Source organism: Paralichthys olivaceus, chromosome 14, assembly GCF_024713975.1.
Source record: "Paralichthys olivaceus isolate ysfri-2021 chromosome 14, ASM2471397v2, whole genome shotgun sequence".
Classification (NCBI taxonomy): domain Eukaryota; kingdom Metazoa; phylum Chordata; class Actinopteri; order Pleuronectiformes; family Paralichthyidae; genus Paralichthys; species Paralichthys olivaceus.
In genome coordinates this window covers 10,477,524-10,495,655 of record NC_091106.1, presented here as the reverse complement: position 1 = coordinate 10,495,655, position 18,132 = coordinate 10,477,524, and the positions used below count along the sequence as shown (strand labels likewise).

General features: G+C 41.9%; 1 protein-coding gene across 2 annotated transcripts; it reads right to left on the bottom strand.

Moving 5' to 3' along the window:
• Nucleotides 1-288: 288 nt before the first annotated feature.
• Nucleotides 289-8,435, bottom strand: msh6 (mutS homolog 6 (E. coli)). 2 transcript variants are annotated; one of them, XM_020092066.2, is made up of 10 exons: nucleotides 7,854-8,435; nucleotides 6,753-6,958; nucleotides 6,448-6,623; nucleotides 3,659-6,233; nucleotides 2,712-2,995; nucleotides 2,480-2,597; nucleotides 1,896-1,985; nucleotides 1,622-1,776; nucleotides 1,290-1,489; nucleotides 289-510 (listed from the first exon to the last, which is right to left on the bottom strand). In XM_020092066.2, exons 1-10 carry the CDS (start codon nucleotides 8,105-8,107, stop codon nucleotides 429-431), a joined length of 4,140 nt encoding a protein of 1,379 aa, XP_019947625.2. In that variant the 5' UTR covers nucleotides 8,108-8,435; the 3' UTR covers nucleotides 289-428. The 2 variants fall into 2 exon arrangements, with proteins under 2 accessions (XP_019947625.2, XP_019947633.2); XM_020092074.2 differs by having other exon boundaries at nucleotides 6,753-6,955.
• Nucleotides 8,436-18,132: the final 9,697 nt, after the last annotated feature.

Genomic DNA, 18,132 nt, shown 5'->3' with positions numbered 1-18,132 from the left:
TTTTACTTTTAGGGCTCAGAGAAAAAGCAGACAAGTCTTGTGAAAGCACAACGAACCCTCATTTGCCAACGTTGCTGGAGAATTAAAACGGCTTTTACTTTACTGAAGCTGAGACAAGTACCTATATACAGCGCTATATGGTTTCATTTCCCCCAGCCCCCCCTTGTCCCTCATTCATGTGTACTGGTGATTGTGGGTTCTCATACAGACTGAAATGTATGCATGTATCATAACATCTAGACTTAATATATTGTGAAGTATTCAATAACCGTTATGTAGGCGCTAGCGTGAATTAAAAGGGTTTAATTTCCTAGATGAAACATTGTCATTTTTTTAAAAATAAACTTTATTAGATCATAACAGTAGTGTTTTTTCAAGTGCTGACTAAACAAATAGATTCAGCAAGAACTGATGTCTTTTTAAACAAACTACAGATTGTTGAGCATCTGAACAAGTAAAGGAAAGTGTGTGTCCCCCCTTGTGGTATCTTCAGCAAACTGGCAGAGCTTCCTGCAAGAGAGAAGAGGAGCGGAAATCAGAACAATACTTTGGTTTGAGGTACTATGACAGTAGGGTGAGGAGAATAAAGACGTAACATAGGGATACATATAATTTAAGAAGGAAAATATCAAGATCAGCTTGTTATCTGTGATAAAATGAGTGGAGCATTCCAAGTAACTGAGTCTATTCTGAAGAAAGAACCACAGACTTGGAGGAGGAAATGTTTGTTAGTGGTCGACTGCAAGGATATTGTTTAAATCTGTATATTCAAAGGGTTTTTGTAATTTTTCAAGAATCAGTCAGATTTTTTCAGATCCAAGGGGAGTGGATCTCCAGCAAGCATGGGTTCTCATTGCAGCTCATTTCCTAATCTTTACTAATTCCAGATATCTCTGTGGAACACATATCTCAAGAACCGTTCTTATCAGCTTCAAACTTGGAATGGCCCTAAGAAGTGTTGCGTCGACCTCAGACACATAATTTGAGGTTACATTTTCACAACAACAACCGACTGAACTTTGATTTATATGCGATAAGTTCAATATTAACAACATTCAAGTAAAAAGGCAAACAGTTGCAACCAGCATTAACACAGGACAAGTAAACAGCCCATTCTGATAAAGTGGGTTTAGAACGAGTTTAGCACTAGTTAACTGAATCTATTTTTTTTCTTTAAAATAACAAATACTTTGTCATACAGTTAGATACCAAGTCAAACCCTCACTTTAAGTGCTACTGCAGTAACAGTAAAGTTAATAGACTACAATATCTGCAATATGAACACATACTTGAACAGTCTGAGGCTGAGGGTGCCCTTCTCAAACTCTCTGGCCTTCCTGTGTCCTGACTGGATGACCTCCTCTGGGAGGTTCGCAAGTCGAGCGGCGTTGAAGCCGTAACTCTTGGGACAAGCACCGCCGATGAACTTGTAGAGGAATGTGATGGTTTCCTGACTTGGATCCTCACATTCATTCTCCACCATGCATGCCTGAAAAAGGGACAAATCAGGGGAAAGCACATTAAGAATCCAAACAACATGGTCAGATATTTCCCTGGATTACAATTTTAGTCACAGCTCTCTCATTGCTGTTTATAGCTTGTTTTGCGTCGCAGTACTCACCATGTGGCCCAACCGCACAGCAGGGTTGTTGGTGTAATCCTCCACCAGGGAGTGGTAATGTGTGGAGAAGAGAGTGCGACAGCAGATCTTCTCAGCGAGTTCCTTCACAACAGCACTGGCAATCGCTGTGCCATCATATGTGGCTGTGCCCCTTCCTGCAAATAGTTCACCACTGAATGATTACACCAAACAAGCACACCACCACAGGAACTTGCTGAAAAGAAAGCCCATGTTGTTCACCAACACCGTGAATGAGCCATATTAACAACAATACCTAATTCATCCAGGAGCACAAGTGAATGCTTGGTGGCATGGTGCAGGATGCTGGCAGTCTCACTCAACTCCACAAAGAAGGTGCTCTCTCCTACAGAAGACAGATTCAACAATAAAGTCAGACGCATGAGGAGGAAGCTCAGATCATTAAACAACATACTGGGGCTTCATCCTACAAAGGGCGCATTTGAAAATCGACTGCGTCACAGTGGCACAACTTGATTGTCTCATTTAGAAGGCTCATCCAAATGCATCCTTCCATCTCAAAGAAACAAAGTCTCCAACGTGTGGATCCTTCTCGGACCAACCTATCCCAGGATTCATTGTGCACCAGCGATTAAGTGTTTCGAAGTGACGAGACTTTCGATGCTTAAATATCAGGCTTCCACTCATCAAACTAACTAAAATACGCAAAAGGCATTAAAACGTTCTTCTCCTGTCCAACTTAACCCTGGGCGACAGCAGTAAGCGCAAGACAAGCTGGTAATGCTGATCACGGAAATCCAGCCTGTCGCTTGGCCTACAACTTCCCCCACAGGAGGCGACTCCTGAATTTGAAGTCATTACAGGAATGTGTGAAGTTACCAGCCATAATGTGATCAGAGGCTCCCAGTCGGGTGAAGACTCTGTCGACTGGTGTGAAGCGCAGGCTCTCAGCAGGAACGTAGCAACCCAGCTGAGCCAGGATGATCACAAGCCCACACTGTACACAGAGAGCAGAGCTGCATCAGAACATGGACCAACAGAGACTTCACATAGACCCGCACTGTCGCCATCATTAACTCTTCCTGTATATATGTGTCCATAAATGACCCACCTGTCTCATGAGTGTGGACTTTCCACCCATGTTTGGTCCCGTGACGAGGATACACAACGCCTGACTTCTCTCCTCGTCAGTTTCGTCGCTGCCGGAGCAGCCGATGAAGATGTCATTTGGAATGAAGTCATCACCAAAGAAGGTCTTGGTGACACAAGGGTGGCGCGATCCGACGAGGTCGACAAAAGGAGCTACCTGGTTGTTACCCTCAGGTAGCACCACCTGTGGCCTGGTCATTGGTCCGTCTCCATCCTGACTGTAGCGTGACAGGGCCAGCAGTACGTCTAAGAAAAAAAGACAATTAAGTAGTAGTAAAGATAAAGAGGAAACATGCTCTGTCGTCTTAACAAAATAAAATTAATACCGTCTTAATTTAGTCTTAGCTCTGGTAAAACTACATAAAATAAAAGCATGAAAACTAAAATTTTACAGAATAAACCATGCTGTTTAAATTTTACATAGACTTACATATAACTGTTATTTTGCTTAATTACTTTTGCTTGCATTAGTTTTTTTTATTTCGTTATTACTAATATGGTTTAAGGTGAAACAGAAAAAACAAAAACAAACTAATATTGTCATAAAAGTTGGATTTTTTAAATATCAGTATTGGAATGTTTTTCCTCCGTAATATCAGTGTCAGCTGGGCTCTAATATTTAACTTAGACAAGTTAATGAGAGAAAGGTTTTCAACAAGCGCTCCATGTGCAATATCATCTTAAGGAAGTTGCACCATTATGGAGACATGTTGGTAACAGCTGCAGGAAATGTATTCAGAGCAGACACCTGCTTGTTTTTCCCTCTGAAACCGTTACGATAGAAAAAGAAAAAACATACGATATAACTTTAAGAAGATGAACACTTTGTTCTGTGCTAGAGTAATTTAAAATAATACTTCTGATTGATGCATGCTGGTAAAAAATAATGCTGATAAAAAGGATAATTACCAAGCACTGCCATGCACTCGACACCAGTCTTCCATTCTCTGTAGTCCTTGTCAAAGTTGTAGAAGAGCCTCCTCATGCAGTCTTTCAGGGCAGCGTCTCTCTTCTCCTCAAATCCTTGCAGCTCTGAAAACAGCTGCTCAGTCTCCTGTGTCACGTAACGCTTCCAGCCTTTCTTTGTAGACTTCACCTCATACTCTTCCGGAATGTTCCGATCTGAGAGGCTGTCGGGCACCTCCATCTGGTAGCGGTTCTTTCCTGTTCCCCAGTAGGCCATGTTTTTACAGCCAAGCCTCTTCTTCTGTCTGTCCAGGTAATCCTGCAGCTCCCGTTCACAGTTCTTGACCCCTATCAGAGCCTGGTCGTACTCAGGGTCAAAGCCAAGTTTTGGGCTTATGACACCGGTGGCGCGGGCTTTCTGGTGGTCAAAAGCTGTCTCCCAGCGATGGAGTTCGGCAGAGAGGTTGGGAAAGAGGCCATCGTTCTCACTTTTCAGACTGACAATTTGACGGAGCAATGAGGAGCGAAATTCACCTGTCATGGGAGAAAGGATAGAAATAATTTCCTGCATAGTTTTGAAACCTTCCAGTGCAGAGAGAAAGTCTGCAATCTTGCGTTTGCTGTAGGTGACCTCCTCATAGAGAACCGCACGGCTGTCAGGGTGATCCTGGCCCTTCAGAGGAGTTCCAATGCTGTGGATTTTACTCAGGAGACGCTCCAGGTCTGGGAGTTTCTTCAGCAGGTCTGAAACCTCAGTAGCCTGGGCCTGAGCTCCCATCAGGTCCTCAACAGCATCCAGTCTGTCCCTCACGGATGTGGGGTTACACAGCGGAGCACAGAGCCATTGCTTCAGCAGCCTCTTGCCAAATGGGGTAGCGCATGTGTCCAAACGTTCCAGTAACGTCCCCTCGGTTCCTCCTGCTGCATTCTGGAAGATTTCCAAGTTTGCCAGCGTCACTCCATCGAGTACCATTTTCTGACGAGTCTGGGCAAAGAAACTGGCGGGTCCAGAAGCTTTCTCCATCTCAACATCTACAGGGACGTATTCTTCAAAGTTGGCCATGGAGAGCAGCTCCATATCTACCAGACATTTCTTAAGGTAGAAAATGCATCCACCCAGTGCTGACAGAGCCAGCTCGTAGCCCTCTTTAGGAGTGAGGCACAGTGAATCACTCTCAGAGGTCATCTTCTTTAAAAGAGGAGGAAGAAAATGGTTTCCAGCCTCCTGCTTCTTCCCTGTGGTATCTTTGAAGTAGTCTTCCTCTGAGAGGGTTTTAAGAGTCTTCTGTGCGTCCCAGAACTGGGTTCCTGCGTTAAGCCCTTCCTGCAGAGCAGAGGACAGAGAGGCCTTCAGTATTTTGCGTGTTTCAACAGATGGGTTCCCCCTTTCAAAGAGCACCTCAACTGGTGCAAAGTGTGCTATCAGGGTGCGCAGGCGTGAGCAGTGACGATCGTCTGGGAACTGACCCACGTGGAAATAACCCACAGAGGTGTCTACAAAGCAGACTCCATAGGTGCGACATTGACCGGAGCTGTCCTCTTCTGCCTTCTCCTTTAAACTCAGCAGGAACTTGCTCTGACTCTCTGAGGGTGCACCGTCCAACACACTGTAGGTTTGGGTTCCGCGAGTGATAATCCGGCACACCTCTCTTCTCACCACACGGTCAAATTTTGTGGGTTTAAACATGGTCTTACAGCGAGCTTCCATCATATCCGGGGTCTCTGTCTGCTCCACTCGAGCCACCTTGTAGCCTTTCTGGACCAATACGTCTGAGAAACGGGCAAAGCCGATCTCTGGAAAACCCGAGTGCGCCCAGTTGCCCTTCATGAAGGTCAGTCCCAACTCGTTGACTCCAATCACAGCATCCATGTGGTAGAGCTCATAAAACTTGCCCACCTTGTAGAAGATGACTGTATCAAACATCTCAGATTTGAGCTGCCACCACCGACGCATACCCGGAGTGTTTCTGTTCAGAAAGTCTTCAGGTACATACAGGGTTGTAGGATCGTAGTCATCCTCAGACTGACGCAGCCTTTGCCTGTCTTTCCTCCGGCCGTCCTGCAACCACTCCAGTTTGTCATGGTCCCAAACTGTTGCTCCTCCATTGCTGCCTGAACTATTTGCTTGGCTTTCGAAGCTGTCAGGGGCAGAGAAAGCAGACAAGCGCGACTTTGTGTCGGCTGCGACAGCTGCTGGAGCTCGCTTAGGCCCAGCAGATGGGGTAGGTGCCACTTTGGGTTTTGCACTTGCCGACTTTTCTTCAGGACGTTTGCGCTTCACAGGCTTGATAGGGCTTTCTACCTCAGACTCATGCATGCTCTCCTCTCCCTCCTCTTCACTACTCACTGTTCCTTCTTCCTCTTCATCCTCACTGCTGGACGCAGCATGTTCTGGTTTGAATTCATCACCCGAGTCGTCACTGTCTGAGGCAACAACAATGCGACGTCGCTTGGCCTTGTTGCTCTTCTCTGTTGAAACCCGAGATGAACGGCGACTGACTTTGGATGATTTCACGTCCTCGTGTTTATGGTCATCCTCAGCACTGAGCTCTTCATCAGTCAAAGTTGATTTGTCCACCTGACAACATAGATATGGACATGTTGTTGGCATGATTGGACTCACTATAAACTATGAGAAGTGATATCTGTTATTGTGCTTTGAGGAATGTTATGATTAGACGCTATTAAAAAATTGGAATAGAATGAAATTGACGAAAAGAATGACAGTTACAATGGAAGTTTTTCAATGTACATATTTACAGCATGCAAACTGAATGTTAAAACAGTGTCACCTCCATTTCTTCTTCATACTCATCTTCATCTTCAGATGGGTCTGTGCAGAGTGGAATCTGTATTCTTTTTTCAGGGCTCTTGCACATGACTCCATCAGCAAGTTCCATCGCATGCTGGATCACAGGCTTGCCGCTGAAGAACACCCCCCCGGTTTTAGCGTCACTGCTGTCAGAGCCTGACACAACAGAGAACAAACTTATCATTCAGATGTGACAAAACGGCCATGAAGTTTGCTTAATGGAGGACACGACCATTTATTAATTATGTTTTTAGTATTATCATTACAGGCGTAATTGTTGCCAACCTTGATACTCTCGGATGTATTTGGTGCTGACCCATCCTCTGGTGGGAGGTTCATCGAAGAAGTGGACGTGAATGCGTTGCGCTCGACCGCGGCCTCTCATCTGCTGTCCAGTCAGAGGTTGGGGTACCACCATGCATGGCCACCAAGGGTGTCCCTCTAATTTTGCCCACACGAGGGCACCAGCACTAAACGAGCATGTGGAGCTGCTGCAGGAAAGAAAAGAAAAAAAGACACTTTGGTAAATATCTAGGTCGAAGTGAAAGTGTAACTGAACAACATCATCCTGGGTGTTTTATTGCCTGTTTAGTTTTAATAATTATAAATGCAAATGCCCTTAAATTTACATCTGTGCAACAGTATCAGCTCAACCCAACTGAAAAGAATAAAACATCCTGAAATGTGCAATAACACTCAACAACCCGTGCTAATGTCTTGATATAAATGCAGTTGCACTTTCAGCACATATCAGGATATATCTTAATACTGCACTTAAAACTGTACTGAAAATTACTGCCAAAATTCAGAGTGACAAATGTTTTTACTGCCTCTGTAATTCAACTGTGAGAATGACTAAGTAATCAACTGTGAGAATGACTAAGTAATCAACGTGAGAATGACTTTTAGTATAAATGTTGCAATCAGGTTCATTCTATTAAGTTCTGATAAACACAACATGTCATCTCGTGGATGTAGAGCAAAATGATCAATATTTTGATTGTAGCATTGAGCAAATCTCCAGGATGAATCTCAAATACAACAACTATCACCAGACCAGCACATGGTGTGATGGCAGCTACAGACAGTCACGTAAAGTGTGGCTGTTGTTGCCACTGGTGATATTCTCTGTAATCCACGTACTTACATTAGATTAGCAGTGATTTGAACAAGGGAAACGGATTGTATCAGGTCACTATTCAGATGTCAGGCTGCTTGAATGCATGAAATGAACCAGTTGGTTTCCCTAGTTTTTACATGACGTGGTTCAGAGCTGCAGAAACAGTTTGAAGTTTTTGCAGACGCTCTTCACCACGAAGAAGCTAAACGGTGACAAACGTGGTTCCAGCAATTACACCGCCCCCGACATCAGCTCGGCTCACTCACCTTTCTTTAGCTGCAGCGGCCTTGTCTCCGAACAGTTTCTCTAATCCACCTTTTACAGACTTGGACTCAGTCTTCGGTTTGACTTTGTTGCCCTTGCCTTGTTGTTGTTGTTTCGCTTGTTCTTTCGGAGACGAGCTGGACTTCTCCACCGAGGAGGGCAGGTCCGCCTCGGCCGGAGAGGGACTGGTCTTCGGCTTGGAGACCGGCGGCGGAGACTTGGCGAAGAAATTGAACAGAGAGCTTTGTTTCGCCATGTTTGTGGTCGTGCAGGTTTGTTATCTGCGCGTAGAGAGAAGAACCTGAGCACCGTGGCCTCAGACTCCGGCACCACCTCACACGAGACTACACGGAGCCGAGTTCGCGGGAAACCTAAGCAGGAAGCGTCCGCCAATGACAAGTGAGATGAGAAGTCACGTGGCCATAACATGACTTCCGTTGGCGCCTTGAGGAATTCAGTGTTTTTTTTACATGACGACTTTATTGACAACACAGAGGCTGATCATGTACAAATAATACAAAAATGAATTTAAAATAATAAAAATAACCCTAACAACCTGGATTAAAAAGTTTCTTTAGTAATTAGTCTCTGGAATAAAATTTACTAAAAACAATAAAAGTAAAAATACTCAATGCATAAAAATAGCCCCTGTTATAAGATAAGATAAGATAAGATAAGATAAGATAAGATAAGGTAATACTTTATTAGTCCCACAATGGGGGAATTTGCAATATTACAGCAGCAAGAGTCAAAAATGGGCATCAGTACGTAATAATACGTAACCTGTGTAATAAGTGTAATAAGTGTAGGGATAATAATACTTAAGTGTAAGGAAATATAAGAAACATAGGAGAATATAAATCTGTTGGGCTCTTAGCAGATTTAGCTGTTAGCAGATTTAGCTGTATGCATTCATGTAAAAGTAGGATTTTATTGTTACAGTGGGTCAAAATTATACAGAGCTGCAACATGCTTCAACTAATGATTCTTATTTAATTACTTTTAGTTACTTTCTAATTGTTAGTTTGTAAAAATATAGTAAGAGAAGCAATTAAAGTCCGTAGTGACACCTTGATGACCAACAGTCCTAACCTCAACATTGCTACAATAATTATTAATAATAATAAATAATAATAATACGTTAAAATGTTTACAACAAAGCAACACATATTATAAGTTCTTAATATGTTTTAATTAGCAAAAATTTTATACTGTCACTATTAACTGGAGCTGTCAAAAAAAATGTAATGTAGGAATTGGTGTCTTTTTTTGCTGTACAAATGCTGTGCAGTTGCAAAATGCTGTCTGTCTGTTTACGTATTGCTGAACACACACACTGACTTCATACTGTACTACCAGCAGGGTGCAGCAGCGCACTGGGAGCTTCAGTAATACCCTCTGTCTTGATATTCTTCATAATCCTACAGTTCCACTCTGTGATTCCAGTTTTTTCACAAATATTTCCAGTTTATTTCCAACTAAGCCCATCAAACAGAAAGATGAGTCTCGTGCCTTCTTCACCCCAATGTCTTTTTTGTTGAGAAGTCACAGCGAGAATTCCACATTAACTTTGATTTGTGGCCATTTGTGTTGGATGTGACAAACTGTTCAAACGCTCCCAGCGTACTTTGCAACATAAATAAATGATGTTTGCTCCAAAGTAATAGTGTAAATAAATGCTGCTAATTCCTGAGATATTCACCTTACATCTCCCAAACAAAAAAAAACATCCACTCACAAAAATGATTTTTTGGCATATGGTGTATGGGTGACAGTTAGCTTTACACAGCAGTTATTATGAGGAGCTGTTTTAATTCAGTGCGACAGACTAAAGACTAATCAATGACTAAATGTGATCTATACACTATGTCATCATAAGAATCCAGAGGGGGTTTGCATCAGACAAGCATTATGCACAGTAAACTGTGTATCTTGTATAAAATCACAATGAACAGATTGATTTCTAGCAGAATGAATCCAGTTACCTTTTTTGAAGTGGGACATAAATAATTAAATGTCATTCACATGGGAGAAAACAAGGTAATTCATTTCTGCAGCAACTTGGATACCTTCTTCTGAAAAGCAGGCGGCTAATTGAAAAAAGCCAAAATGTCCTGACACAAATAGATTTTTTCACTGCAGGCGTTTTGACTTATCTGAGTGAGACAAGCACAGGAGTTCTTAATAACATTAAGGATGTCTCAGGTTTATTCAAGTGTCCAGTAAGATCACGGCAAAGTGACAGTGAGGCAGCGGGAACAATGGCAGCGCCCTGAAACTGAAGCCGCTGAATGGAAGTCATCTGTACTTCAGTGGATTCAAAGGGCCATTATTAGGGAGAGAGCTGTAGGCGGCCCTTATAGCGCTTTGTGAGGGGAAGAAAAATGCAAAATAGCACATTGTCATGAATGCAAGGTAGTGGAAACATGGTCTGAAGTGTATTCATTTTGTTTATACAAAATTAATTAAATCCACAACAACATATGAGATGTCAATTATTAGTAAGAAAACTTAAATGTTCTCATATTCATGTATAAACATGAGAAAGGAATGGAAATGTAATCATTATTATTCTCAACAACGACAACAAAAGCTGAAGCAAAGACAAATTTAGACTGAATTGTTTCTCTAAACATTAAATTTCATCTTTTCCTTCTTGTCTGTATGTACTACATTCTTTACCTCTGCAAAGGAGGTTATGTTTTCACCCCCATCCTTTAGTTTGTTTCTTGGTTTGTTTGTTTGTTTGTTTGTTTGTTTGTTTGTGAGCAAGAGTCCACAAAAAACTACCTGACAGATTACAGTGAAACTATCGGTCTGGGAAGAACCCATCAAATGTTGGTGTGGATCCGAACTTTTGTTTAACTTTGGTAGATGCGGTGTTTTTCAACATTGTCACTGATTTCCCAGGGAATCATTTATGGATCTGGATGAATGAGGCACATTTAGGGAACTCATATAAATATATGTGAATTAAATTTGTGCAGTTTGAAATTAATGGGACTGTCGGACCTTGACAGAGGTATACACTCTGCTATTCTCATTTTTCCTGCATTGCACACAAATCCTCACTTCTGTTGCATCTGCAGTGTCCATATTGGTAGTTTGTCCAGCAGGCACACTCGATAATACAGATGTCAAGTGTTTCCTCACCTTCCTCACCCCTTTTACTACGCTGCTCTGAGGGGCTGTATGTAAACCAGAGACCACTGCACAACTCACCCTGTGTTTATATTCCAAGCACAGAAGTCATCTTAAAATCAATCTGAACGACACACTTGTTTAAAGTGTGTCAAATGCGGTAAGAAATGAAGTGTAAGGTGCAGCCCTGGATAACATTATAAAATGCAATATCATGCTCTGCGCTCCCTGATGTGGCCATCATCAGGTCAAGGACGATTTGTGTGTGAAAATACACACATCTCATTCACTCCTAGCATGACTATCCTTCCACCCCACAGTGTTGGGGGCTGCCGATAAAGGTCCTGCACTGGGAAAGGTCACTTATGGGACGATCATTGTAATGGAGCCTTGTCAGCAGCTAAATAATCTATCCTCCAACAGCATATCAAGCAAGCTGCGCTGTGCAGTGCAAAAGTAACTATGTACATGATTTTACATTCTTAAAAGTACTTGCAGAGTGTAGCTTATACTCCAATGCAACGGTCTACAGTGTCGACGTTGCATTGCAGTGTACCGAAGTGTATGTTTGTTTTATTGTTGTTTGCATTATTGTGTTTATTATAATAACAATAATAGTAGTTGTTGGAGTAATATTGCTAGCAGTAATTAATTAAGTTTGATGGTGATGAGGGGGTCACTGATGACATCACTCAAAATGTGAACATTCTATTAATTTATTCCTTTACTCTTTTATTCCTTTGATGTGAAACCCTTTATCTGATCAGTTAGTTGGCTGTGGTCAGATTAGACTTGGGATTGTGAAAGCCAGTCACAAGTCAAGAGCTTTTGGACCATTTTCCTGCAAAATCTTCTGAACAGCAGCAACATCATCAATGAGCATGGCGGAAGAATCAGGAACATTTCAAGTACTCCACAGCGGTACCACCAGCTACAAAATACTGGGCCTAAGTGGAGAAGGAGGTTTTGGCCGAGTCGCCAGATGTGTCAACCTGCGGACCCAAGAGCTGTTGGCTATAAAAATGCACAAACTGGATGACGACCAGTTCAATCAAAGAGAATTTGCGATGTTGGAAAAGCTCAGCGCTCTCAACCCTGACCAGCACAACATTGTGAAATTCATTGAGAAGTTCCATTTCCATGGAATGTCTTGTCTTGTTTTCGAAATGCTGGACAGGAGCCTTTTTGACCTGATGACAGAGAATGATATGATGCCACGGAGTCTCTGTGAAATCCGCCTTGTGACCCAGCAGTTATTGATTGCGTTGAAAGCGCTGAAGAACACTGGCATGATTCACACGGACTTGAAACCGGACAACATAATGCTGGTCAACCAAAAGAGTCAGCCGTTCAGGATCAAGCTCATTGATTTTGGACTGGCTCGTCTATTGAGCCATTTGAGGACTGGAATGACCGTACAGACCCTTTCATACAGGGCTCCAGAAGTGGTCTTGGGCCTCCCCTTGTCAGAGTCGGTGGACATGTGGGGATTAGGCTGTATCGTGGCATATTTGTACTTTGGCATTGACTTCTTCCCTGACACCTCTGAATACGACTGGGTGAAAGCTCTTCTGCACTGGCTGGGCCAGCCAAATGATGAGCTGATAAGTGCAGGAAAACACAGCTGGAGGTATTTCACCTCAGATCAGGACGCAGGCTGGAGACTAAGGACGCCAGAAGAGTATGAGGATGTGACTGGTGACCGGCCACTTGATATCCAACTACCTTCTGACTTGTTGAGTTTGGAGGATGCAGTGATGCGATGGCGAGAAAATCCAGATGATCATGAGTACAAAGAAAGGATGGCATTTTTGGACTTCATCAAGTGTTGTCTGAATGTGAACGCTGGGCAGAGAATGACTCCCAGCGAAGCCCTCAACCATCGTTTCATAACAATGGCCTACCTGGAGGAAGAAAAAGAAACCAACTCCAACTCCAACACAGACACAGCCTTTCCTGTCATGAATGTGCCATCTCCGTGTTGTGGAGATGAACCAATCAATCTTTCAGATGGAGAAGACCGCCCAGATGAAGATTCCAACACTGAAAATGTAGTGTCCGTCTCTTCAGACACAAACATCAGCAGAGAACATGAACTCAGGGAAAGTTACGAAGAAGAACAAGATGGTGAAGAGGCAGCAACCTCTGACGGTTACTACGATACAGATGTGGAGGTCTCCAGAGATGAAGTTGACGACATTGAAGCTGAGAATTCAAAGCCAAGTGTTTACATGTGTGTACATGTTGATGATGATTTCTCTGTTTCTTCAAACAATGATGCTACAGCCGCCATCAGACCTGTTGATGGTGAGGATCACAAGACTGCCATTCATAGAGCTCGCAGGAAGAAACCATTTCATTCCATCTCCAAATTTTTCAGCAGAATGCAGAAGGGAGTGGTTTCTATCTTTACACCTGTAAAGAATTACCTGCAGAGAAAAGGACAGATTCTTGTAAAACATCTTAAATTCAATAGGAAAACTGACAAGAAGCCAAATGTAGTTTTCCAATTCCAATTTTTTTTTTCTTTGAATATTTGCGGTTTTAAGTGTGTTGGATTATGTCACAGAGAATAAAGTTGTGTCGTACAAGTCTAACTGAAACCGTTTCATATTTTTCCACTGGATAAAGAAATCAGTTTACTTTCTTCCTTGAATTCATCAGCCATCATGTGTATCTAGAATCAGTTCAATCAAAGAATGGAGCTCAGCCAGAGACAAATACTCATTCTCTTAAGATAAAACTTTTAACGCAGCTATATTTCATGTTTGGTTCTATGTCTATGCTAATTATGTTCTTGTGCTGCTGGAACACCTAAGTACAACTAAATACTACCCTAACTCTTGATATCTACAGTATAGTCCAAATAAAATTATTAAGTGATCAATGAGAAAAACATAAAAAACACACCAAGTCACAACATGATCAAATGTTCTGTAGCCCTTTATTCTCTAACACAAAAACTCACTCGTGTGACATTCACAATAGGCCAAATAATTTCTTTGGTCTATTGTTTGTTCACAGAATTTCCACATATCCTCAGTGTTACAAAATATGAACTTGAAGGGCTCCAGGATTGCTTCCTTTTCATGCTCATCCACTTCTTCTGTCCAGTGTAGACCGTTGCATTGGAGTATAAGACTTGGGATTTTCCCCTGATGGCTGTTTCCACTGTGCCTCTACAAACTGACATGGATTTAAGGTGCCACATTCTGGTCGTCGTGCACATTGTGGTTTCTGAAAATAGTCTCCACAAAATAAGCCTTTCGGAGATTAACATTTACTGGATGGACATAAACATATAAGTTCATTTATACCATAGGTGCATATACATTTTTCTACGTAATCATTCGACAAAATATGTTGTTTTAATTGCACAGAAAAAAATCAAGTGTATCCAATAAACTGCCAACTTAGTGTATGTTTGTAGTATTGTTTTTGTTTTGTTGTTTGCATTATTGTGTTGTTGTATATGTGAAACTGTGCATCTGACAAATTGTAAAGGGCTGCACACTTTGTAACTGTGTTTTGTGCAATAAAAACAAATCTTATTATAATAATAACAATAATAGTATTCGTAGTAGTAATATTGCTAGCAGTAATTAATTAAGTTTGATGGTGATGATGGGGTCACTAATGACATCACTCAAAATGTGAACATTCTATTAATTTATTCCTTTACTCTTTTATTCCTTTGATGTGAAACCCTTTATCTGATCAGTTAGTTGGCTGTGGTCAGATTAGACTTGGGATTGTGAAAGCCAGTCACAAGTCAAGAGCTTTTGGACCATTTTCCTGCAAAATCTTCTGAACAGCAGCAACATCATCAATGAGAATGGCGGAAGAATCAGGAACATTTCAAGTACTCCACAGCGGTACCACCAGCTACAAAATACTGGGCCTAAGTGGAGAAGGAGGTTTTGGCCGAGTCGCCAGATGTGTCAACCTGCGGACCCAAGAGCTGTTGGCTATAAAAATGCACAAACTGGATGACGACCAGTTCAATCAAAGAGAATTTGCGATGTTGGAAAAGCTCAGCGCTCTCAACCCTGACCAGCACAACATTGTGAAATTCATTGAGAAGTTCCATTTCCATGGAATGTCTTGTCTTGTTTTTGAAATGCTGGACAGGAGCCTTTTTGACCTGATGACAGAGAATGATATGATGCCACGGAGTCTCTGTGAAATCCGCCTTGTGACCCAGCAGTTGTTGGTTGCGTTGAAAGCGCTGAAGAACACTGGCATGATTCACACGGACTTGAAACCGGACAACATAATGCTGGTCAACCAAAAGAGTCAGCCGTTCAGGATCAAGCTCATTGACTTTGGACTGGCTCGTCTATTGAGCCATTTGAGGACTGGAATGACCGTACAGACCCTTTCATACAGGGCTCCAGAAGTGGTCTTGGGCCTCCCCTTGTCAGAGTCGGTGGACATGTGGGGATTAGGCTGTATCGTGGCATATTTGTACTTTGGCATTGACTTCTTCCCTGACACCTCTGAATACGACTGGGTGAAAGCTCTTCTGCACTGGCTGGGCCAGCCAAATGATGAGCTGATAAGTGCAGGAAAACACAGCTGGAGGTATTTCACCTCAGATCAGGACGCAGGCTGGAGACTAAGGACGCCAGAAGAGTATGAGGATGTGACTGGTGACCGGCCACTTGATATCCAACTACCTTCTGACTTGTTTAGTTTGGAGGATGCAGTGATGCGATGGCCAAAAAAACCAGATGATCATGAGTACAAAGAAAGGATGGCATTTTTGGACTTCATCAAGTGTTGTCTGAATGTGAACGCTGGGCAGAGAATGACTCCCAGCGAAGCCCTCAACCATCGTTTCATAACAATGGCCTACCTGGAGGAAGAAAAAGAAACCAACTCCAACTCCAACACAGGCACAGCCTTTCCTGTCATGAATGTGCCATCTCCGTGTTGTGGAGATGAACCAATCAATCTTTCAGATGGAGAAGACCACCCTGATAAAGATTCCAACACTGAAAATGTAGTGTCCGTCTCTTCAGACACAAACATCAGCAGAGAACATGAACTCAGGGAAAGTTACAGTGAAGAACAAGATGGTGAAGAGGCAGCAACCTCTGACGGTTACTATGATGCAGATGTAGAGGTCTCCAGAGATGAAGTTGACAACATTGAAGCTGAGAATTCAAAGCCAAGTGTTTACATGTGTGTACATGTTGATGATGATTTCTCTGTTTCTTCAAACAATGATGCTACAGCCGCCATCAGACCTGTTGATGGTGAGGATCGCAAGACTGCCATTCATAGAGCTTGCAGGAAGAAACCATTTCATTCCATCTCCAAATTTTTCAGCAGAATGCAGAAGGGAGTGGTTTCTATCTTTAAACCTCTAAAGAATTACCTGCAGAGAAAAGGACAGATTCTTGTAAAACATCTTAAATTCAATAAGAAAACTGACAAGAAGCCAAATGTAGTTTTCCAATTCCAATTTTTTTTTTCTTTGAATATTTGCGGTTTTAAGTGTGTTGGATTATGTCACAGAGAATAAAGTTGTGTCGTACAAGTCTAACTGAAACCGTTTCATATTTTTCCACTGGATAAAGAAATCAGTTTACTTTCTTCCTTGAATTCATCAGCCATCATGTGTCTCTAGAATCAGTTCAATCAAAGAATGGAGCTCAGCCAGAGACAAATACTCATTCTCTTAAGATAAAACTTTTAACGCAGCTATATTTCATGTTTGGTTCTATGTCTATGCTAATTATGTTCTTGTGCTGCTGGAACACCTAAGTACAACTAAATACTACCCTAACTCTTGATATCTACAGTATAGTCCAAATAAAATTATTAAGTGATCAATGAGAAAAACATAAAAAACACACCAAGTCACAACATGATCAAATGTTCTGTAGCCCTTTATTCTCTAACACAAAAACTCACTCGTGTGACATTCACAATAGGCCAAATAATTTCTTTGGTCTATTGTTTGTTCACAGAATTTCCACATATCCTCAGTGTTGCAAAATATGAACTTGAAGGGCTCCAGGATTGCTTCCTTTTCATGCTCATCTACTTCTTCTGTCCAGTGTAGACCGTTGCATTGGAGTATAAGACTTGGGATTTTCCCCTGATGGCTGTTTCCACTGTGCCTCTACAAACTGACATGGATTTAAGGTGCCACATTCTGGTCGTCGTGCACATTGTGGTTTCTGAAAATAGTCTCCACAAAATAAGCCTTTCGGAGATTAACATTTACTGGATGGACATAAACATATAAGTTCATTTATACCATAGGTGCATATACATTTTTCTACGTAATCATTCGACAAAATATGTTGTTTTAATTCCACAGAAAAAAATCAAGTGTATCCAGTAAACTGCCAACTTAGTGTATGTTTGTAGTATTGTTTTTGTTTTGTTGTTTGCATTATTGTGTTGTTGTATATGTGAAACTGTGCATCTGACAAATTGTAAAGGGCTGCACACTTTGTAACTGTGTTTTGTGCAATAAAAACAAATCTTATTATAATAATAACAATAATAGTATTCGTAGTAGTAATATTGCTAGCAGTAATTAATTAAGTTTGATGGTGATGATGGGGTCACTAATGACATCACTCAAAATGTGAACATTCTATTAATTTATTCCTTTACTTCTTTATGCCTTTGATGTGAAACCCTTTATCTGATCAGTTAGTTGGCTGTGGTCAGATTAGACTTGGGATTGTGAAAGCCAGTCACAAGTCAAGAGCTTTTGGACCATTTTCCTGCAAAATCTTCTGAACAGCAGCAACATCATCAATGAGAATGGCGGAAGAATCAGGAACATTTCAAGTACTCCACAGCGGTACCACCAGCTACAAAATACTGGGCCTAAGTGGAGAAGGAGGTTTTGGCCGAGTCGCCAGATGTGTCAACCTGCGGACCCAAGAGCTGTTGGCTATAAAAATGCACAAACTGGATGACGACCAGTTCAATCAAAGAGAATTTGCGATGTTGGAAAAGCTCAGCGCTCTCAACCCTGACCAGCACAACATTGTGAAATTCATTGAGAAGTTCCATTTCCATGGAATGTCTTGTCTTGTTTTCGAAATGCTGGACAGGAGCCTTTTTGACCTGATGACAGAGAATGATATGATGCCACGGAGTCTCTGTGAA

Bases quoted from the DNA above. Each gene is read 5' to 3' on its own strand.
- msh6 (XM_020092066.2), bottom strand. From the start codon at position 8,107: ATGGCGAAACAAAGCTCTCTGTTCAATTTCTTCGCCAAGTCTCCGCCG. The intron at 1,777-1,895 runs GTATTGTTGTTA...AACTATTTGCAG, and splicing joins TGTGCTCCTGGATGAATTAG to GAAGGGGCACAGCCACATAT. The intron at 511-1,289 runs GTATGTGTTCAT...TCTCTCTTGCAG, and splicing joins CTCAGCCTCAGACTGTTCAA to GAAGCTCTGCCAGTTTGCTG.